A 24,675-nucleotide genomic window follows, 5' to 3' on the forward strand; every position below is an offset into this window, starting at 1 on the left:
CCACACACACACACACACACACACACACACACACACACACACCGCATGTATGCAAGCTCGTATGTGCACAGAAAGGCACGCTTGCACATGAAAATACACAAACACACATACATCCATGCGCAGTCACATACATACACACATGCACACTGACGCAGGCACACACTGGCATGCACACGCACATGCATGCACACACACTAACACATACACACACATGCACACACATACACATGTACCTCACAAGCATTCACACACACATACGGATAGAGGACAAACTACAGTCTGAACATGCTCTAGGATAACAAAAAATGAGAGAGATTATAATACTCAGAGCAACATGCTGAGAAGAACAGCAACCTTGACGTGCACAGAGCACCCAATTGCCGAGATGACATACGCATGGAGGAAAAGGCACTCAGCTGAACTTTTCTCCCTTCAAGGCTGTGTTTATTAGGGCTTTATATTTTCATTAAAGGAGCTCTGCCATTCTACGCTGCCTTCAACAAAAGCATTACCATGCCAGCTTTCCGAGGACCTTGAAATGCTTTGTGTTCTACACATTAAAACAACCTAGACTGCACTAATTGAAAGATTGATGGAAATTAGGATATGCAGGGATTCCTTGCATGAGCATACACATTACATTCCTTTCTCTTAATTTTGTACTGGAATATTTTGCAAGCATTCAGCGCTGATAGCTTTTCACTGCAGGATTTACAGTTAAATGCCTCTTTTTTGGCTGAAGTGTATTTGCTCGACAGGATTCGGGAAGGTGGATACCTAACGAAATAAATCCTTAATTCTTCCAAGACTGGAGGACTGGAGCATGTGGCACTGTGCTCTAGAAGATGCAAAGACAATAAAATACTGCCCAAATGATCCTATCACTGTAAAGTCATAGTCTCACAATGGTGAGATAACGGACAGTCTGGGTGCTATTACCAACAGATGGACAGCACAGACAAAGCTGGTCTCACAGACACATAGCCATCGCAAGGAAGTGCCTAAGTTTTGGTTTAGTTCCCAGTCCCCCTGTTTATTGTGCTGATTATTTCAGAGACCTGACAGTTGTCCTCTGGGGACCACATTAACGCAGGAAATCATCCATGATACTCACTAATTACGACAGTCAATACTTCTAACTAAATTTGTCTCTATGTCACTATGAGATTCTCTGCTAGACTATTTTTAATTTTTTTTTTTTTTTAATTTATGAATAGCACAGATGCTAGTGGTCTTGGTAGGGGACCCTCACCAAAAGCAGAGGGGATGGAAGATTCCCTCAACATTTTGGTGACATGACACCTCTCTTGTTGCATCCTATTGTTGTTATGGAGTTGCCATGTGCAGTATAGACCCTGACGGCACCACCCTTGCTTCAAAATGCTCGGCCTCAGAGGTTTGTCTCTGCTGCACTGACAACAGGAAGGTCCTTTAAAACACTGTAAGATTAGAGGCTGCATGTGTTTTCCCCTCAATACCACTGCCTTCAATTTGCAGGAAAGTGAAATTTTAACCAGCAACATCAAGGCCCCAGTTTTCCTCTCAAGGCAAACTACCTCATAAGTAATTCAACATGCAGTGGGTGTATGTTACACAATTTTACTGGGTGCTACAGCTATGGAATGAACACCACCTGTATACACCACTCTTGTGCTTTGTGAATACTAGGTATTCATTAATAAATGACAGATTGTACCATTATATTACCCTGGTGAATCAGTCATATTCGGAGCTTTTGCATTTCTTATTTAAATTCATGCATGTGTTTCCTCTGCATGTTCAGTGCGAAATGCCAGCTCCTTCTGTTTGAAGTTAATGACACATTCAGTTGTTCTAATCTCCTCCCATCTTACAAATAACATCTTACCATTTGGTGCTTTCACAGTACCACCCAGCTGCAATCATGCCACACACTCACATTCATTGTGTCATTTCCTCCTCATCTTCATTGTGTCACTTCCTATGCATGGGTTAATAATAATGCAAGAATGCAGACTGCCAAAAGAACAAATGGAAGAAGTAAGCCACGTGACTCTCAGCTGGCTAATAGCTGAGGGCTTTGTACACATTACACAGGAATAGAGTCATAATTATCGAATGAATTATGAATGGAGAATAAAAAAGATTCTTCATAAGCTCTTCAAAAGCACATTTATAGTACTTGCATATAGGGTAAATGCACATAATTTGCTGTGCTTGGTGTCTGGGGCACCGTGACACGTGCTGTATGTTTGATCTGACACTTACTATATTGCCACTATAAGTCCAAGTATCCATGGTTTGGCTCAAAGAAATACTCGTAAAATAACTCTATAAAATGATGTGTGAAAGCCTATGGAGCATAATGCCACATGCCACAAACCCCATGCCTCTGAGACGCATCGTTGAAAAGCACGCTTCAGAGACCTGCTTTGGTCGCTTGGGCCTGCTTGACATATGGAGGATTTCAATCAGAAACCACTCAAAGAAAAGCCCTACGGACTCAGGCACACTTTCAAATGAATTGGAAATCTCTTGAGGCGAGGGCTAACAGATCAAGGGGAAGGACTGGGAGGGGTGGGGAATGGAACTGACAGAGTAGGCAGAAGACACAGCTACGGTGTTGCAGTTTAGCAGGCGAGGCCACACAGAATCATTCAGATCTGTTCCTCTACTCATCTAATGTGGAGCCTACAGGTCTGTAAATGATGCGCTAATGCTAGCCCAAAGAGCATGGTAAATTACTAAGTCATTAAAAAGGGGTAGGGGCTGAATTATACAACAGCCAATTGGACTATCTTCTTCCCCATCTGTGCTTTTGAATGTCTGCCTTAGAGTAGCCTGGTTGATGTATTGCTTCAATCAGTTTACCATTTGCTTTTGAGGATTGACTTGAGCGAGTTTCCAAACAGGCATATAGCGCAAAGGACTCCCTGGTAATTTTTCAAGCCGCTACAGAAGTTCAGAAACAAACCATCAACCCATCACAGAAAATGTGCACCATAAAGTCCTCAAACGCAGTCTCTAGACAGGGTGGAAACTGAACCCCTCCACTCTTCACTCGCTGAACTACCGCTTTGAAATGCTATGTAGCCTGACAGCAAATTCGGAATTCCAACACCTTTTTAAAAAAAACACCCTAGGGTCATGCTAGGCCCAGGAGGAATAAAGGCTTTGGATTGCCCTTTCAGCACAGCTTCAGAATCAATTGCCTTTCCCACCCCTGAGGCGTTCTCTCTGTTGACCAGGCTGCGGCTCAATACAGCCAGCAGATTTATCCTGGTAAAGCGTTCTTCCCATATGTTCATTTATACTGCTGCCGAGGCAGGATATGTTGCCCACCAAGGTCCCCACAAAAAATGCTCAGCTCTTTTCTTCTTTCACTTTGGCTGCAGTTGTTCACAGAGCTGTGCAGTAGTTCAAGGGATAAAATATTGCAGTCCTCTTGGCACAACCTCCAGTATTCAAACCTCCCTGACACCAGTAGTGACAAACATGTAGTACTGAATCACATTATAATTATTATTACAATTATTACAATTAAATGGTATGTAAACTGTATTTCGAGAGCAGCTTCCATATATAGATGTACTCTATACATCATCTATACCAAAATTATATCAGCATGCAATTCTGAACAGATGGGACAGTAATCTGCCACTGTCACCAGCAATGTGAGTAAGAATTGTGATGCACATCTTTGGACTTAAAGGTCATGAGTGTGTACCTGGGCTGTCTCCTCGGAGATGGGAGGGAAGTCCACCATGATCAAGTGGGAAGAAGGGGTGGCTTCAGAAATCCATCACATCAATTCGCATGCTGCACCCAACAAACTGGGGACATCACTGTGATGAAAGCTACTGTGTGCGTCCTCACCTCAGCTATGACAGATCACCTATATTACACAACATGATAAAGATGCCGTCTTTGGCACAAGTTGAATAATAGGGTTCAGTTTTAATGTAATGCTTGCCTTTCTCCTCCTTTGCCTCTCTGTCAAACCACACACACAAACAACAATATACTCATACATGCTCAGGCACACAAACAAGCACACACACACGTGCATTCACAGACTTCTTTTTACAACAGTGCTATTGAAGACTTGGAACTTCACCAAGTCTTTCAAATTTGTAGGTAAACTGCTTTTAAAGCAGTGTGGGGCTCAGCTCCTACTTATTGGGTCTTCTGCCTCAGACTGCACTGAGTGAGAACAACTCCACACGACAGATAAGCTTCTGTACAGTATTCAGCCTGGACATTCCTCTCACCGCCAAGCCTGAGCTGTCTTGACAGAAATATTAATGGCTCCAACGTGACAAAAGAAAGAGGAGAAGAAAACACAGCCTCCTGTGACTAGAGGCTCTCGTATTCAGCAGTGTAAACTGTGACATTTCCAGCCACAAAGCTCCCTCCCTTGCAACAGCTGAAAGTAAAAACAAACATAAATGTCACAGAACAGAAAGAGGTCCTGTGCTGTGGAGATGGGCATTTACTGGGTCAATCTCACAACAATGGCAGCCAATACAACAGTGAAAGCGTATTCCTTTCGGTATCGGGTTTCTAAAAAAACGCCTGGCCCCGTGTGGTCATCTGGCCTGCTAATGATGACAGCGTTAGCCAAGTCTTTACAGCAAAACTGATGATCCTGGGGACACTGTGACCTGCAGTTTCCAATGTGCCAGAACTGGCAGCGCAAAAACAATCATGAAGATGGAGTGCAATGATGTCCCGATCTTGGCAAGGTGCTGGCTTTCTAGGTCTCTTAGATCATGGCCTATCATTGACGAACTGCCTTGGCAGGTTAGGGACTGCTGGCTGTGATGAAACTGCGCACTAATTCAGTCTGTCCTCCCACATACCATGAGCACAAAGGTGTTGCTCCTTGGATGGGACCTAAACACCCAGGTTAAAACTTCCTCCTTAAAGGTCTAAAATTGTTGGGGAACAGACCATGTTGTGCACTGTACCCAGTGCAATAATACGATAAAACCTAATAATGGTGGTGTTACCTGCAACTCTGGTCATGTAATTTACTTCAGGTAAACTTTAGGTAATTCTACTGGATGCTATATGGTGTTTAATATTCATCTTTCAATCCTTGATGGAAGTATTAAGTATATAAGGGAGGCATATAAGGGAGAAACAAGGGACAAGGCAGACATTTTAGATGACAAAATGAAGGGTTTGGAAAGCCATAACAGGGAAGGAGGAAGAAAGAAGTCCTCAGAGGGACTGCTGATGTCACGAATTTCAGCCCGGCTCTCCATTTCGGCGGGCCGTCCCCTTGGCTGTGCTGCGTGGTGTGGCAGCAGGTGTGCAGGAAAGCCAGGGGATAAAAGGATTCCCTCTGTTCCTCTGCGTGACTGGAGAAAGTGTGTGGCCAGATGGGGGGAGCAGGGGACACTGCCAGGGGAGCTCCCAGACACAGGCATTCTCATTACACTATTCTGTTTCATGTGCCAGTCTAGTGCACTGTGAGCCACTTGCATAAACAGAATAAATCAGGCTGCCTTTGTCAGACAGATTTACCAACCGGATTTGAGCTGTGCATACATTACAAACGCCTTTCTGCTGTGCTTTTTATTAAATAGGTCAAACTTTGAAGATGGGTCCACTGGCTATGTGTAAAGGTTCCACATGCAGGCTGATACAGATTTAAACCTAAATGGCTGATATCTGTAGCTAATACTTGTTTCCAGGCACAATTAAAAAACAATTCATCTCACCTTCATTTTGCATAACCATGCAAATAATACTGAGGCATCCGCAACCATTTTCACTCAGTGTTAACATAAATGATTCAAATGCATTTGTATTCACAGTTTCGCAGTTTATAGACTCAGTGTCCCTTGGTGAAAATCCTGTGACCTTGAGGAGAGGTCATAACTGCAATAAGGGAGCACAGGAATTCTCACTAAAAACAAACCGACCTACGTGCCATATACCGTTCGGCTGTCACATTCTGAAATTAGCACCATCTCAAAGCAGTGATCTAAATATGCTCAGCTGCATATTCATAAGCTTTTGGTATGACAGACGCACTGTGGTGACATGGAAACACAGCAAATCACTGCGACACACTTCCCGTCAAATTGCTCCAGATTCACAAGGAGTGCAGAGACACAGAGAGAGGCTAATGAATTTCCGCAGCGCATTAGCATACATGGCTGAGGTGGGAAGCGAGGCAGCGGTGTGTTGGGGCGTTGATGGATGGTTGTGTGGGATGCTGATGATGGCATGGTAATGAGGCTATCAGCCTGACTTGACCCATCCATAATGGAGGAGCATGCTGAGGAAAGGGCTCTGTCTCTGCAGACCCCTGGTGACTCCTCCACCCATCCCCCATTTTAATTATGGCAGTGCATGACCAGCTTCTCCTATCCCTGAGGACTCTTACAGGTGGTGGCTGACATCACTTCCTGTACAGAAGTAGTTCTCAGTCCTCAAAATTACACCCGAGTGAGTGGGACAAGTGGGACATTTGAAGAAACTGTCTCACGTTAAAAAAAGCTTACTGATTCTTTGGATGTATATAGTCCTATCTCCTCCAAGATGAGTCTGATCTATTGCTTTGGCAAGTGCAAATATCAGTAAATGTTCCGTCACCTTACTGCTGAAAATGTCTGGTGTGTGAAACTTGCTGATACAAGCGCAGCTGATAAAAAGAGACTTTAAAGAGTTCAAAGACACGGCATCTCTCATCTGTGCTCAAGACAAGAACAAGTACAACAGACTTTCTCTGTCCTCAAGAGTTAAGGTCAGCGTACTCAGAATTCCCACTGTGTTCCCTGTATCCCTGCATCATGTCAGGGGACTCCGAGCTGCCTTCATTACTCAGCATAAAACTGATCATCAGAATGATCACATGGGAAGTCTACTACTTCTGTCATGTTGTGCCCTAAAAGACAACGTGCTCAGTCATCAGAATCCATTCAACAGTGGACCTCCACACTATTCTGAAAAAGAGCAAAGGGCTGTGTCCAGTACAAGATATGGCTTGAAATACTTGTAAAGAAAACAGAGAGCTTTTGTAGATTAAAGTAGGCTCAACAGGGCCTTCCTTTAAGTTGTGCCAAAGCCTCCTATTAGTATGCAAAGAGTACAGTCTTGGATTAAAATATTTTGAAGAGGCATTTGGGTGTGTTGTACAGGGCTGGCTTGATAGTGGTATATTGATTAGACACCTACTTAGTATCCTCATAACTGAGCAATTTGCTTCTTAGTTCCCCTCAGAATTCAAATTGAATTTCTTCATTGAGTTTCCAAGCACAACACACACTGCCTGCGGTGTATACTGTAAAAGTGTTTGTGTGTGTGTGTGTATGTGTGTGTGTGTGTGTGTGTGTTGTGTGTTTGTGTACAGCACATATGTGTATACACAATTTGTGATGAAATGTGGCGAGCCCTGTCTACACATATCGGACCTGGCTCTCTGCTCTCAAGATGAGCTTTCAGTTGTGACATGATTATGTATGTATTGGCTTTTAAACCCAAATGACCATATTATTGTAATGTTGAGCCAAGAAGACAATCATAATCTCTGACACAAATCTCAGAGTGGAACCGGTTTTATGTGGTGCTCTGAAAAGTCTTCCTAATGCTGCACAATTTTGGCAGCCCCCCTAAAACTGACTGGAAGTTAACATACATTAACTTTATTGCTAAAAGTTAGGCTTTTACCATGTCTTTACCAGAAGCAGATGCCTTTCAGACCATTTGTTTCCTGGTATATAAAAAGGGTAATAAAGTCCCTCTTTCCTCAGTTGAGGCAGCACTGGGGGAAATGTGCCTTTATTATATCCGGCTCAACTGGCATGAAATGACCTAAATACACCCGTCAGAGGCAGTGTGCATTCACACAGGAGCTCGGCCCAGACCTGCTGTGAGCGTGAGATTGTGTGTGTGCGTGTGTGTGATGCTCTCCCACGGGGCAACCCTGGGGATAACTGGGCCACTGTCCTTGTGAGCAGAGTGGGGCTGGTGGGACTAGGATCAGTACGCACACAACTGGCTGCCCTTCACACACACGAGCCCCAGCGGAGGCCCGCGCGGCACCCTTTTCGATCCATGGGGCTCGATGAGGCTGAGTCACAGGCTATTTAAGAGGCGTGTCACATCTCCGCACACTGTGTTTGTCCCTTGCTCGTGAAGCAAGTGTAGTGTGGCTGACTGGGGTTGGGGGGAGGTGACACCGCAGCACACAGTGCAGCCACTCAGATGGGCTTGTGATGCCTGTCTCCTCTAAGTCAATGTGCTGGCTTATTTGTGCGTGCCTGAAAGACCTGCTTGTCCCTCTGTGTGCTCCATAGCACTTGCTGCTGCCTCTGAGTGAGGAAAGCATTGTCCTGCAGGCACCACCGGCTCCAATTAGCGACTGTGTGAGAGCAGTGAAAAAGGGCTCAATTAGACAAATTTAAGAAGTAATTGCTTCCAATACATCGGAGCCAAAGTGGAAAGAAAGCCGGAGAAGCCTGCAGCTGGCAGGACCGCCCCTCCCAGACGTGTTGCTCTCGCCCTCTCTCTCCCTGTCTGTGTAAATAGCCATCCATCTATCATTCCAGCTCATAATGTCCTTTGAAACCTCACTGTGTTCATAGTAGCCTCCACAGAATTACTCTACCAATCTGTCCACTGGCTGACTGCACTTAACAAACCTGATGCAGCTCTCTTGTTCATCAACATCTAATCTGTAATTAGCGTTATCACTATTCAGATCCATTTTGAAGTTCTCTTAGGGCATATAAAAATGCTTAAGGTAAAAAAAAAATGTTCAAAGAATGGCAAAAATAATTGTTCATTTGAACAACTGTTCAGCTCTAAATTTTCTTCAGTGTAAATTGCTTTGTGCCCTTAGCAATTGACACCTGTCACATTCCTAAATACATAAAGTAAAGAGAACAGATTAACTAATTACAATTCCAGGTTAAAAATGATCTTTGACAAAAAAGCAGGGGAATTGTTCAAGCGGGCTCCACCCCGGACAAAATGGTGAATGAAGGTGATGCCAACAATGTAGTGCAGATAAACGGACTTTACTGTATTAGCTTCTTTGACAGCACATATTGAAATGATTTGAATTATTCATATGGCTCTTTCACCTGCTTGAGTCCAAGGTTAATCTACTCAGCTCTGCTGCAGCTGCTATTGCTAAAGAAACAGTTCATTCTTATTGTTTTTGTCCTGTTACATTCTTCATTAAAAGACTTTCATAGAAAGGGAGTAAGACTAAGTCACCCCAGTCTCACCATACATTGTTGTATTTTTGTCACACTTCAAGAGCCTGTTAACACCATTAAAAAGTACTGTGGTTCCATGGAACTAAAATGTTTGCAAAATTACACTCCTACGTTAAGAATTATATGGTAATTTTTTTTATTGAAACCAATAAAAATTGCTTTCTTTACAAATCATGTATCTCATATTTGCTGTCTGGAGATATGTACACTAATAGCTGAGCATTACAACAAATATGTCTACATGAGTGATTAAGATTTGCTTTGAAAAAGTTGTAATAGATAAATTGAATAGAAAAATTGTCCATTTTGCTTTAGTATCTTTATTAAATTGCATGTAAAAAAACCCTAAGAACTCAATTAAAAAGTATGGGTTCAGCTGGGTTCAAATTTTTGTTTCATGTTTTTTGAATGTGACATGGCCTCTATGATAGAGTAATCCCACCTATCTTTAGATAATTTATGGAGAGCTCTGTGTTTCATATTATGTTTGTACTGAGAGACTGATGAGCTTCAGTTTATATATAAATAAAATAATCCCTCAGCGTCAGTGGGGTATACAAAAACAGAATTACTGAATTGACACAATTCATACATGTGGTTAATTCCAATGCAGTCTCATGTAAGGATCAAATCAGAAATGGTATTTTAAGAGACTCATTAAATTGGCTCTGCATGTCTTTTGTAATTCTGTGTCATACATCAAACTGCACACATGACTGACATATAGGGAAAAGTTGGCATAATGACATATGCTTATTATATGACCCCAATTAATCACTGTTTTCATCTATAATATATATTTGCATTAATAACTGCAGTTGTGTGGTCTAATTATTGTTTTTACGTGAATGCACTGTCAGTTGATACAGAAATGTTAAGTAAATCAGTATGAACAATGTTTTTTTTATGCAGGCTTGAGCTCTACATGCATGTTGATGGTACTGGGCAAGGTCAAAGAAGAAAATTTTAGAGGACAGCTTTGAAGTGACCAACATGTCATTTGTTGAGTTTACCTGCTGATGTTGTATACAAAATAAAGACCGTGATTAATCCATGAAAGAACAGGAAAAAGGTGCAATTTTAATACTGTCTCACAATCCCATTTGAGTGTACTGGCTACAAAAAGATTTTGGCCACGGGAAACGTGTTTATTTCAAAGAAGCTATTTCACAAAGACTTGCTAACAACCTCTGTCTTATAGCTTCACAGAATATCGCTACATAGCGATAATTTCATCCCTGATAATTGGATTTTGACATCAGGGGTCAAAAATATTTGACCCCTGATCATCTGACCCATTCATTCAGCTCACAATGTTTTTTTTTAAACTTGTTTCAGTCTGGCTTCGCTGTTGTTTGGTGCAGTGATAATGGGAGAAATGCATGTTAGCACTCACTTGTTTTGGTGCTTGGAGCCCTGTAGGTGTGCGTGGTACTGCGCCACAGAGTTGAGCGTGACGCTGCAGACATCACAGGTGTAGCTGCGCTTCAGTCCTGAGGGTCAAGAAACAGACACACACGTTGATTTGTGCCTCACAATACCACTGTGCATCTCCTTTCCTAACAAGAATACAAATACATTCTAAACAATGAGAATATGTGATAGGCTTTGCTTGAAGAAGAAAACACTGCTTACGATCAAAAGGGTTAAAATGGTAAAAGCTGGCACATCTTTTAATTACTTTTACATCTTTTCCTTTCCACTGGCACACAATGGATTAGACAACTAATGTCAAATTTTTAAAGCTAGGCATCTAGTCATTCCATCTGGAGAACAACCCCACTCTTGTCCATAATCTGAAAACAGATATAACCTAAAGGTGCCACAGTGTCTGAGCACAAGCATGGCTCTCTACTGAAATTGCTGTGTTTAATCATTGTTGTTTTCTCTTTTTGTGCTGACCTGCCTATCAGGTCTCACTGTAGGATTGCTTACAGTGCTTCAGCAAGCGTGACACGGGAGTTTACCTCTGCACCACAAAACACTGAGCACTTTGAACCTCTACTGTTTAAAAAACAAATATTTTGACAGGGAATCTTTTGCATGGGCGAGAAACAATTCATGACTGTACTGAATAGACTTAATAATTACTCATGCTAAGGAGCAAACACATAGCAAACACTGCTATATTGGGTCCACCTTGACAATATTATGTGCATCTAAAACCGAGGAAGAAACTGAGACAAGCTTTCAATTTTAATTTCAGTACAGTGGTCACCTTGTGTTGGCGCAAATCAATGCCATGTGAAGATGCTGACTGGAAATAACTGGTCAATAACGTTTTATGTCAAGACATAGAAGGGCATACTGGAAGGGTATAGATAGTGTCAGTTTCTATACTTCTCTGTCTTCTACCCAGAGGCATTTTAGAACATATAGAGCATTTTCAGGTTCCGCCTGACAGATTCAGATGATTATTGCTCCCAGGGAAAGTGGACAGAATCAATTAAAAAGGCATAAATGAAGGAGAGTCACGCATTAAAAAATGCCACAATCATGATTTTATTTTGCATGATATATTAAGACATGTTTTTGAGTATCGGCCACTAAAGAGGATACATCTGCATTTACTCTCAAAGCTCTATAGGGAGCTAAATATTTGGGCAGGGTACAAATACATTGCAAAAAACAGTTTTGGTTTTCAAGATGCCCTCTGCTTGGAGTAAAGCTGATGTTTCTTTGACTTGCTATTCCTGTGTCTTTGGTGACTATGCATGCCTGAGGATCCAGTGACTAACGCAGAGGTAAAACAAACAATTTGTCAGCATCAGTGTGGGCTTTTCCTGTACCCCTCTGCTACAGAGCATGTGCCTTGTGTAACTGTTGTCATGTTTTGCTAATGACACAATGCAGTGAAAAACAGCCCCTGGCAATTCAGCCTCTCCAATTGAGTTAAGCCTATAAACATTATTCTGAACAAAAGGGCAAGATAAAATAAAATCTCATTATCATTCCATCGCGCTGTCTGACTTGTAATATTCCTATTCACCTTCATACCAATTTTCTTCATAATTGATGTTGATTTCACTTCAGATTAATGTGCAAAACCATCAACTGATGGGAAGACACCTCTGGCAGAATGATGGAGAGCATCTTTATAGCTCAGAGTGCCTTACCTGAATATGACATAATGGAAAAGCTCAAGATATGCTGAGACACCAAAACCGACAAGCATAATTTGATCTGACAAAAACACACTCGCAAGGTTGCGCCAACGGGATATTGAAAAGTACTTTGATTTTAAAGTTGTCCTAACTAAAAAAAAAAAATCATAACATCAGCTTTGTTCTTTCCACTTTTTCCTCTAATGTTAAATTACAGATCAACACCAAAAACAGCGTTTTATTCTGTGGTCTCTTCTATGGAAAGTGGAAGCTACGTGTCAGACAACCGCTGCAGGGTTTGAAATTCTGCCTCTCGTGCGCTACTCTGACGCGCTCACAAGCCGTCGTTGTCGTCGTCAAGACGTGCAGCAGAGCCTGCCTGCACTTGGCGGTGGCCTTTCGACAGCCGCTCCTGAAACTATTTTTTGATAAGGTGAGGCAGCGTGCCGCGTACTTGGCATCCATCACTGCCAGCCACCTGAAGCGCTTCCCTGGTGATAACCTCTGTGAGTGATGGGACGTGGGAGCCGCCGTGGCAGGGAAAGCGAGCGAACTGCATTAAATCTCATCCGTTTCATTTCTCTCAATTGTGCCTGTCTGCATCTGTAAGTTCCGCCCTATTATGTTAAAGGGCATCTAGAGCTGTTCCCTGGAAAAAATAATAATAAATAAATCACCAGAGGTTTTCCTGACAATTATAATTTCAACCTTGTCACATAACTTGAAATTACTTTTAAAAATGTGGAATAATTCATTTAATGCTTGAAAATTAGCTCCAAGAAAAGAGTTTATTGGACATGTAAAAAAAAAAACATACCAAGAACAATGCAATGCACGTAACAAATTAAAACAAATTTCTTGTTTTATCGATTCTCATAGGAAAACCCAAGGTGATAACAACTAAAAGACAAGATAGCGTTCTCCCAACCTGATAGCCAATACTTTGTCAAAAGTTCTGCATTATGGCTGACTGATTCACAATGGTATGCCAGAGTCCTGCTTCACTGAAATTGGTTCTGTCTTTGCACTCACATACACATATTTCCTTGATTTAGCTCTGAGCGCCTTGCAAGCTGATGCAGCATATGTTCACGGCTCTTGCAATGCCATCCCCAGCCCGTACGAGATAATTAGCCTGTGGACAACAGAGCATAAATCAGCGTGATCACATCTGCCACCCTGAAATGTGTTTCCCTGCTCTTCATCCAGATCATCGGAGAGCTGGTTGTGCATCAAGCTGCTTTGCTTCACTGGTTTGCAATCAACGCTTGTGACAAAGGAGTCTGATTCTGACCAGGCCTTGCTTCCTCAGTTACTGGGAGTGACAACAGGGAGAAAAGCCCATCATGACATTGATCAGAGTGAGGCTCTCACTTGTTTGGCTATGTAGATGATGTCTAGCAGTTGTCATGGAAATTGAAGAACAAGAAGATGGCTGTCTGAGCCACCTGCCTGATTCAGATGGTCCATTTCTTGGCCAAATTGAGAGTGGCTGAAATGGTGGCGTTCAGGCAGAAATAACATATGTTAGTTTACATTTACATTTACATTTATTCATTTGGCAGACGCTTTTATCCAAAGCGACGTACATAGGTTACAGTTCTTTACAATGTTATCCATTTATACAGCTGGATAAGTTCTCAACAGTGGCCATGGTATGGCACTCCTCTTAAAAATGTAACAGTGCCCATGCGTGATGTGAGATGTGTTGACAATGCAAGAAGTAAGTCAACAGTTCAGGCCAACAATGGAGGATGTATGACAGGTGAATGTGCCATGGGTTTTTTACAAGAGCTACACCAGCACCCTGCACCATCTCTGCCAATACTGACCTCAGTTCAGTACATCAGCTGTACAGTGAATTTTTATAAACGGGAACATGATAGAAATGAGCTGCAGACATTATATACCAAAACTAGGTGGTTGGTTACACATCTGATTACCTGAGTTTAGGACAATGTTCATGGCAAATATGACATTTTGGAAATAACATAACTAATGCTTGCCACACCAATGATACCCTACCCTCTTTTCTACACATAGCCCTACCCATTACTTAATTACATCAATTAGTAAATGCATGTTCGGATCCTAATCAGGAAGGTATATTGCAAACCAACATCTGCAACTGAATGAGCAGATTGCAACAGCGTGTTTTCAAACCATTGCAAATCGCTTTACATACTGGCATCAGCTGAGAACATCAATGCCAACAAACAGAGGGAAACGACAGCTGCCGCAGCTACTGCTGTGCTGATGCCATCCTGATATTAATGGTAATGAGGAAAAAAATATGTAACTTCAATCACATCCCAAAAAAGCTGCTGCATGCATGGATACATATTATGTAGCAGATCACAGAGACTGTTTAATGAAACAACAAAGACACAAAGAGAAGGCCCTTGAGTTACAGGCAGGAGTGGGAGACATCAAAGACTTGTCATGTGACCAACACAAGCTTCTCCTGAGCCAATAGGAAAAAGGGTATGGAAATTAGGTACTTTATGCCAAGTAATAGACCCCTGAACAGCTCACCATTTGGCCAGTTTCTATCCCCCTCATTCACAAATAGTTCTGAGAATGTAAGGTGACTTATGGGAGGATGCTCAAAAAACAAAGAATATAGAAGAGATAAACAACAAAAATGTTTATATCTTGGTATAAAGCACAGTATTCCAACCAAAATAAATTAGTTTTTCTCTCAACATTTTCAACGTTGTTTATGCTTGTTAACATCCGAAACAATATTTAAGTCTTAAAAGAGCTTGATTCTAGCACAGTTTTTTGGTTGTATGGCTGTGATCAGACCAAGGACACATTTATTATATAAGAAAACTTTCTAAATCAGCCGTTAGCTGACCACTTTGAAGGCTCTTGCAGGACTAAAACACACACGAATACCAAGTCTCAGAATATAATGCCAACTGGAGTACATTTATGTCCATTTTGACATCATCTCTAATGGGAGAGCCTGACAGTTGAAAGCTGTAGAATAGTGCATTCCAGGCTGACATGCAGAAGAATGTGAAACACTCTGTCAAATTTCCCAGCCTGAGACTGCCATTAGGATGATAATGGATCGATTTTAGGGTCAGGAGGAGTGGATGAAATGGCACGCAGACAGGGAATTGGGTGCAGAAAGTGATTGCATCTCCATCTCCTGGACACGTCTCTCCAATTAATGGAGAATGGGAACCGGGAAAAAAAGAACACAATTTGTTGGTGGCTGTGATTGACAAGCCGGCCTATGCTCTAAATGAAACGCTTCAGAGGGAGCCATAATCGGCAGGACGCAATTATATCAGATCTCATTATGTCATCAGGAAGTGTCTTAGCAGGAAATGTAAACGGACTGATTGATAAAAACAACAGGGTGGGTGGAATGAATTATAATCATTGTTGCATGTGTGAGACAATTCGACGGCCTCACAAATCAAAACAGAGCAAACTGACAGAATCACTCAACCCCATGCTGAGCACGCTGTGTGGTAGAGGTACTTGACTGCACTTGGCGGAGATCTCCTTTGGGCCAATGGGTCCATAGTAATTAGCCTTTCAGCATTCATGGAACAGCCACCCTCCCCATCCAAATTACCAGCTGAGAATCAAAGGCTGTAAAGTTGTCTCCATTTCTGCTATCTAGTTCCGCGTCCTGTTCAATGAACACACTGCACAAAAATAGGTACTCTTGCATTACATGGGAGGTTAGCTGCAACAAAGAGCAACAGAGAAGGCTGCACGGCAGCCTCTGTGGTAAGATATGCTGGTTGGTGCAAGGTGATGCATGTGGGGGAACAGTTATGCATGGCCTTGGAGCTGTTGGATATCTCATCAGTACTGAAAGCTGGCTGAAAGAGCATTGCCCTTATCTGACTCTGCCATGAAATCAGGGAAATGTGGTACAATGTCTTTTCTTTAGCCTCTGTATAGGACTGCAAATCATGTTCTGCTTGCTCCATTCTGGACACTTGGAAATGTCTCTGGAATCCGTAAAGGAATCTCATTTCACCTCACACTATTTCAGCAGGAATAAACACGCTGCTACTCCAGCCTGCATTCTTACAGACTCAAGGCTGTGCAGTTACGAGGCACTGGCACCTCTGACTGCACAAGGTCAGCAATCCTGCCCTGACCAATTATTATACAAAAGTTGTACACCTTTTGAAAAGGATTAATAACAGACACGAGAAAAAAGTCTCAAAGTGCAGTGTAAGCCTTTTCAAGGGGCAAAAGATATATGTGTGTAGAGGTAATCATAAAGTTCACCTCACCCAGAGTGCCAGAAAATCCTGTTGACACCTCAACACATTTCCCTGGCTTGTTAAATGTACTGAAAGATTTTGACCAAAAGTAATAAAGTGAGATAAGGCAGTCGGTGTCCTAATGCACAGCTATAGGATTAAAACGGGTCTAGTCTGCCATCCATTTCCCTCTCCTTGGTGGCAGAGAGGCAGATCCAATGCCTGGAGTGGTGCTCAGGATTCTATGGCGGGGTTAGTCCCCAGATATACTGGCGGTATGCCAGGAGGGAAGCTGGAACAGAAATCAACGGCCACCATCCATCCTCCTCTAAAGTACTGCTGGTCTGAATCCAAAAACCAGGGCCATACACCTGTTTACACCAAACATCAACCAAACATCCTGAGTGAACTGGGAGATACTGTGCCAAAAAAATGGACCAGTCTGTAGAATGAATACATCTGGCTTTGCTAGGGATATCAGAACTGAGTTAAAGGTCTGCACGGGCCTGAAACTGAAATGCGAGCCCAACCCAGGCTCTGCACTTTAAACCCGAACACTACTTGACAGAAGGTGGGGTGCTTGGAAATTACCACACCGGCTACTGGTAAGAATGAAAAAAAAATCCAAAATCATGCTTAGCACCTTACATATATCCAAGTTATGTTACCAAAACTACTTCTTTAAGGTAAAATGCAGTGCATTAGTGAACAAAGGTCAATAAAAAATGATGAATTCCACAGTATGTAACAAATGGCAGCATAACAAATGAACACGGTACAGTCTGTGCTTCTTAGGAAAATGGTGCATTATATAATGGATACAGTCTGTACAAGTGAACCATTAAAACCGGATGATTCAGCTCTACAATTCTACAAAACGAACAGTCCTGTTTGGGAAAACAGACAGCACTTACGCAAAAACAGTGTAAAACGAGTACCTTTGTAGAACAGCTTGTGGTCCACTGGTAACTGGAGTCTTTAAAGTGTCCCAGTGACTGGACTGTCACCAAGTGTTAATGAAGTGAACGCATAGTATAGGACCCTGTGGGAGTTCCTATTGCTGAAAATCAGAGTAATCGCTTAACCAGTGGTTTCAGAGGTATAGTAGGAAGTGGGTGCGTCCCATCTATCTGTTGCAATCCAAGCATAACCATTTCCAGAATATTCAGTCCTAGGCCATTGTGTGAGGCAAACAGTGTTTAGGCTGGGAAATAAACAGACTGAAAAGAGATGACCATGGATTATGCAAAGAAGAAAGATAAAAAGAGGATTTGTTCAACAACTGACAATTGCGATGCTGGAAAAATTTTGTCATTTTCAGATGTGAATGTGCACATCTAAAATATAGGCTGCTGTTTTTCACTGCAGAAAAATTTCAAATGAGGAATTTCCCATTGATCCAATCAACATTTGCCCTTACCTTTTTTGTGTCCATGTGTTTTTATTGTATTTTGCAGAAAAGAAAATAAAAATAGAATAATGGTAATGAATATTGGTCACAAAGTCATCCAGCAGAACCACAGAAACAGATTTTGCCAGAACTTATGAGAGAAATGAATAATAGTCATAATGACTAAATTTAAATAGAAGAATTAGCCCTTGATACATATAAACATACGCTTAGTAAAATTATAATTCTTGGAAGGTTGAAAGGTGAGCCTAATAAATTATTGAAATTGAACATTCAAAACGACCAATATCTCTGAATGTCACCAACCAGTGAGATAAGAACAAACTAACTACAGAAACCCTGGTCTAAAGTACTTTTTGCTTTTTTTTACATCCTGCTGGCAGGATTTTCTTTTTGTAGACTGAGAGGGAGAGTGAGGAATCATTATTCAAAAAAAACAAATGAAGATGAACTGTGACTAAATCATCTAGGATTTTAGTTCTTGCATTGGATCTGGAGGAAAACATTTTCCCTTACCTTTGACTTAATTACTTGCACATTTTTTTTTTAATTACATTGATCTCACCATTTTGCATTTAATCAGGGGCAGGCTTTGTGTTGCTTTAAGCTTGGGCAGAAACACATGTATTTTTAGACTGCAGAAGCAGCATCTGTGTTTCCTCTGTTCTACCTCTTTGTGTGAAAGATGGCTCTGCCAACATCTCTCCCACAGCCCCGTGAATAAAGCAGCTCCCATCCCGGCTCCTGTGCTGTGGTCCTCATCCATGAAGCACAGTGCAATTTCTGCCCTTTGCCATGATTTGCTACCTCGTTACTAATTAATAATCACCAGAGAGGAACGCTCATTAGATGACTGCTCTGACGTTCTCCGTCTCCCTAATGACTATGTGATGGTCTCTGAACCCTCTCTCGGGCACAGGGTGCAAAACAGTCAATGGAGTGAAATGAGTTTTCAGACATACTTTGTCTGTTCCTGGGAAGAAGAAACAGAACCGATCACTCAAAATGTTTTCGCGTATTGGAGGATGCCTGTATCAGACAGTGCCCTTTACTATCAATGAAATCAAACTCTGAGCAAACAAACCATAATCTATACTATGCAGAACAAAAAAAGCTATTTCTCTACGGGATGCTCACTGCAAATCCTCTTCTTTTGAAAGAGATGCAGAGCCATGCATTAACAGAGCAAAGGTAGGAGACAGAGAGGCACTGAAGTAAAGATGGGCTGACACACAGATAGATGGCACCTCAATCAGACCTTGGCAGCCAGAGACGTATATCCCCTAAGCCATCCCAAAAGCACTGTCCGTCTCCGCCTTGCAGACATCCTGACCCATCCATCAGCACCTGAGTGGGAGGATGCTGGGAGACAGCTCCTAGCTCACGCATTCCAACATCACAGATTATGACTAAGCATGCACCACTTAACTTAACGGCCCCCTCCACTGTTCCAGGTGCCCAGGAACATTTCGCACGGCAGTGGCAGAATAGTTCTATAATTGTTATTGACATAAAGTGGGTCAGGAGGCGATCCGAGAGCACATTTCCCCCACGCCCCAAAATTAACAGTCTGTGATGCACAGTGACTCTGGGCACTCAGAGCAGAGCCAGCTCTCGACTCCCACTGGCAACAAGGAGGGCTGAGGGAGGAAGGCAGCTACAGAGAGAGTAGAGGCAGGATAATATGATGATAACCTAAATTTACCCCTACTGGAGGAATAGCACTGCTTGCCTCTGAAAGCATTTTTTGGAACAAAAACATTTGTCCGTGCAGAAAAAAAAAAAAAAAAAAAATCTTAAACAAAAGGCAATAGACAAACAATTTTGAGTTACACAAGAAGCAATTGGTGTATGTCACTGACAAAGCCCCTTTTCTATTTTCAGAGGAAAACCTATCTCTGCTGATAACATCCTTATATAAAATGCAAACTCGTCTGAAAAGTGCCTGGCTCCATATCCAACTTCACTACACAGTGTGTCCTCCCACTCACCATGCTTTTACCCAACCATGTTGACTCATATATACTTTTTGTCTCATCTTTTCTTTAAAGCATACTATGTAGGTGCTGTGTTCTGCAGTGGACAAGCTCTTATAGGATTATGTAAGCTCCTTTATTTAAACACTTGTCATTTTTGTTCTACATGTTTTCATACCACTGTGTCACACCATATACAGGGCATCTACAAGTGAATTGAATATTAGAGCTCGGCTAACAGAGCAAGACCAACTCATTGAGGTCCACACCTGCTTTGGCTCAGGTCCCCGCCACCCCTCCTGCCCCCCTTTACCTTTCATCTCCCCCATGTCCAGCGTTTTGCCCAGCTGCTCCAGCAGGTCGGCACGGGCGGCGTTCTTCTTGTGCTTCTTGCCGTCGTAGTGTTGCTGCGCCATGCCTGGGTTGTTGAACCAGGCGTTGCACAGCTGGCAGTAGCGGTCTGAATCCCGGCGCTGCCGCGGTGAGGTCACAGGGGACGTCTCTGAGGGCGCCTTCACCGGATTGGGTGGCACCTCTGCAAGGACATGCAGGGCACAGGTCACAGGTCACTGCATGTGCTCGGTTAAGTTATCTATCACACATGTGAAGGGAACTGTACAGAGGTAGTGTGACAAAATTAGACCAATGCAACACACAGCCTGCTTTCTGCTCATTGCCTACTAAATTTAAAAAGGGACACAATAGCTAATATGACTGAGCTCTGTTACTGAGGAAACACGGGGCTATAACTTTTGATGACCAAAGTCGCAGTATCACAGTGCCTCTTTGGCTACATAAACTGCAACCCATGAGTAATGAGCTGTTATCTCCATCACAGACCTGGAAAAGAATGCCTACATGGCTCTTGACAGTGAGGGGGCCCTGGTGCAGGAGAAGAGCCCTGATCTACTTACTGCTGCCCACTTAAATGCTCATGCATGGATGCCACCATTAGCGCAGGGCCAACATACTATTGCACAACTGTACATCCCATTGCACTATGGACTTCATCAGCTTTAACACTTGAATGCTCGACCCACCCTTCTAAGGACAGTGTTTACCGAGACCCGGTTAAAAGGCTTCATCTCCCATTAGTCACATGGAAGAACCACTGTGGATCATGGGACAAATGCAGACAGCAGGCGAAGTAACAGAGGAGGATGACTCCATGTCCTTCGATCACATTCCAGTTCGCCTGCATTTATTAAATAGGGCTCTCTCCCCAGTCTAGAAATGGCTGTGCATGTCATGGTCAGAGCTTTTATCCTGAAGCCAGCGAGTCTTGCATTAAAGCACAGAAATGGGATCGGAACATCTCTCGGAATGCTTAATGTTCTAATGCTAAATTTGCTCCACTTTATCTCATCAGATAAAAAGCAAAGCACAAAAGATCCTAAAGGTTACTTGGAGAAGGGCATCTCGTTTTCCTGCTCTTTAAAATTCAGCAGCTGTCACCAATGCTCAGGGAATCCTGGGAAAGTGACAGTTGTCAAGGAAGGCAGGACACATAAGCCTCTGTGTCACTTCTGTCCTCCCCTCTCCCATTTCAGTCTCTTTCAGGATGGAAATGTAGATTCTACCCCTTTGCCTGATCCTTGCCGAGCTCTCCAATTTAATTTATCATCAACAGAAACTGACCGACTGCCGGAATTTCAGTGAAAGCACACACTGTACACCACGATGGGTTCTATCCTGCTGTCTACGATGGTGCTGTTCAGCGTAGCTATTCAGGCAGAGCACATTCATATTGCATGTTCAAAGCAAATCGGGGAACTGAAAACAATGGGAAAGGTGGAATAAAGCCTTTGTCTTACATAATGGATTTGTGAAAGTCAAGCAGCTCAGCGTACTTTGTTTCTCGGTTTTTGTTTTGACTCAAAAGGCACCGGTGATATGGTAACAGAGCAGGTGCATTAGACAGCATCTAATTGGAACAATTAACTGCTGCAGCTACAACGAAGAGCCGGGAATGTAAAACGACTGCAGGAATTAAGTGGTTGTAGGAGTTAGAATCAAAGGGTGTGAAATATACAGATTTTGTGGGGGATGACAATAAATGGAGCTTCAGAACAAAGGGAAAGTAGATGATTAATCATGAGAAAAGAAGAGATAATTACATAAAGATGTTGTTTTTCTTTTTTTTCTCTGCGCCCCAGCAATGTTTTGGCACGGACACAGTGGTCCAAAATGCGTTGCTAATTGAAGCTTTCTAGGTTCCACAAAGCATAAATGAGAAATATGTCCCTAGAAGCAATGAAATTAATGAGATGTGCTTCAAGAAGCACTAACCTAATGTGATGTGTAATCTTCATCGGCAAAAACATAAGGTGATTTGTCTCCCATTTGCTAATGTAGTTCCAGTGTGCAAGCTGTGCATACTATAAAGGGAAACAGGAAGGTGAACTGTACTTTTATTAGATAGCATGACACATTATTACTTGTAACTCTTTGGCAGAGTATCATCAAATTGCTTTGTCCTGCTGAGGAAAGCAAACTGAAAAGCAACAAAAGGTATTAATTATCAGAAGAAAAGATACCGTCATATTGAAGCTCTTTGTTCCCTAAATAGCCTCGAACATATTGATAAATATCTATCTGTTAGTAGTTTCTGTCTGCAGTCACAGTGCATGCTCCATTTTTTTTTTAAGACAGGCCCTTACTCTTCAGATATATAAATCAACAACTGCACGTCATGTCATGTACCCTGTGAAATTTCAGTTTGAGCACACATCCACCCAATCATGTAAATACTTTTTCAAATCTAATGTCTATAAATAGAACAAAAACATTCCAATCAGACTGATTTGTAAATGAGACTGACTTGATGACATTTGTTACACATTTGCTATTAAAAAATGGCATTTTGAGTATTTCCACCACGACAAAAAGCTAGTGGATAAAACACTTTAAAAGTGTTGCAGAAAAATATTGCCACAAAATTGTATTCTTAGATGAAGATGGCAATAACAGATCCATTCACAAAATAATACATGGTATTACAACATACCCGGACATTTTTTTCTATTATCATATTATTACTGCGATTTTATCGTTGTTGGTTAAAGATCAAACAGTCTGATTCCATACTGATACGTACAGTATACCACTTTACAACTAGTGACTAGCATATTGTTTTCGATTATGGCTGTGACGTGCAAAACAGTCCAACAATAACTTGCATATTGGCCAGAAAAAAGGACATATGTTTGTTGTAAACTGGAAAATTACTCATTATGGTTTCAAGGCATTGTACTATGATGAATCCCATCACTGTCTATCCCACTGTAGTAGGGTGATATGTTTGTTGTAAACTGGAAAATTACTCATCATGGTTTCAAGGCATTGTACTATGATGAATCCCATCACTGTCTATCTCTCTGTAGTAGGGTGATTGGGGTGGCCACATGCCATGCAGAGACTAGACAGGGCGACAGTAACCAAGGGTTTTTTTTTTAATTTTCCCCTGGTCTGGGGTTAAGAAAAATATCCAACTCAAGAAAAAGTTCTGGCAAGGAGCTGAACAAAACCAAACAAAACAAAACACCAGGCTCGCCAGTGCCTCTCATGCTCACATGCGCAGCACCAATGAACAGCCGCCCCACAGGTTGCAGCCATGCTTCCTGGATCAGAGGCTTAACAAAGGCAACAAGCTACACCTGGCCTGATTAGCAATCAGACTCAGCTGTGCCTGTCTGTGAGGTGATTGCTGTGCCAGGGCCTGAATCCTTCCAGGCTGTGGGGGATAGCTAGCAGGATCAACAGCAGGAAAAAATAAGAAGAAATAAAGTACAGAAGCAGCCCCTGTACTCCCGTCCCACCCCTTTCTGGCATCGCAGCCTTCATTCCTTGAAAATGACTGTTTTAAAAAAATGAACCTCCCTGTTAGCAAAAAAGACCAGGAGGTTTGAGAAGACATTTTGGAGAGGGTATAGTTTGCCAGAATCTTTTTGTTAACCATTGTCATTGTACAGGGAGAGTGGGAGGTTGCACTCTTCCTCAACTCAAAATGGAGCTTGTAAACAGCCTGTGCAGGGGAGGGATACATTTTCAGTCTGTGAGAGAATTTACAGCCCATAATGTGTCACTTTCAAGGTTAGATCCAGAAATGGCGATGCATTATAGGAAAGTATTAGACAATTAACCAAATGATAGAAGCTGGACTTGAAACTAATTCCGGCGCTTCCATAAAAAACACATTACAAGATGAAACTTTTGACCATGCCTCTGTGATTCTCCTGACTTCTGCCTTTACTGCCCAATGGAAATACGTCCTAAAATCAATCTATACCAAGGTGTGTATAAAAGTGTGACTGGCTTGGACTGTCAGTCATTGTTGGTACATGGTGGATTCTGGCATAGGCCAGCAGTGATGAATGGCTATATTGATTTGAGAACTCTGGGGTTTGGACCAAAACATCTATCAAAATACAGCCCGAAGAGAATTTGTAGTTTCTAGGAAACAAAAGCAAGACTGCCTGTGATTTGTTACAATCTAGGACAGTCATTCTTTATTTAGCTTCTGGTTACTTTTTTCAGCATTTTTTTCAGAGTTTAAATCCTGCTTGAAAGGAAGTGATGGCGAGGAAGCAAGACGCTGAAATATTCTATACACGGTCGAGTTTCTGGGATAAGCTGCCTAAAGCGCCTTCTTAGTAAAGAAAAAAGGGGAAAAAAAAACTTGACTGACTCTGCAACAGAGGTTTTGTTCGAATCGGACCTGAGACC

The 24,675-nt window shown here is 42.2% G+C and overlaps 1 protein-coding gene across 1 annotated transcript in view; it reads right to left on the minus strand.

Annotated features, from left to right (window-relative positions):
* zmat4a (zinc finger, matrin-type 4a) overlaps nt 1-24,675 on the minus strand; it is an 84,517-nt gene that overhangs the window by 2,632 nt on the left and 57,210 nt on the right. The window contains exons 5-6 of the mRNA XM_036527430.1: nt 20,264-20,485; nt 10,615-10,711 (exon numbers count right to left, since the gene is read on the minus strand). Of these exons, the coding sequence (XP_036383323.1) occupies nt 10,615-10,711; nt 20,264-20,485 (319 nt within the window). The remainder of the gene's footprint in view (nt 1-10,614; nt 10,712-20,263; nt 20,486-24,675) is intronic.

Source organism: Megalops cyprinoides, chromosome 4 (genome assembly GCF_013368585.1).
Source record: "Megalops cyprinoides isolate fMegCyp1 chromosome 4, fMegCyp1.pri, whole genome shotgun sequence".
NCBI classification, from domain to species: domain Eukaryota; kingdom Metazoa; phylum Chordata; class Actinopteri; order Elopiformes; family Megalopidae; genus Megalops; species Megalops cyprinoides.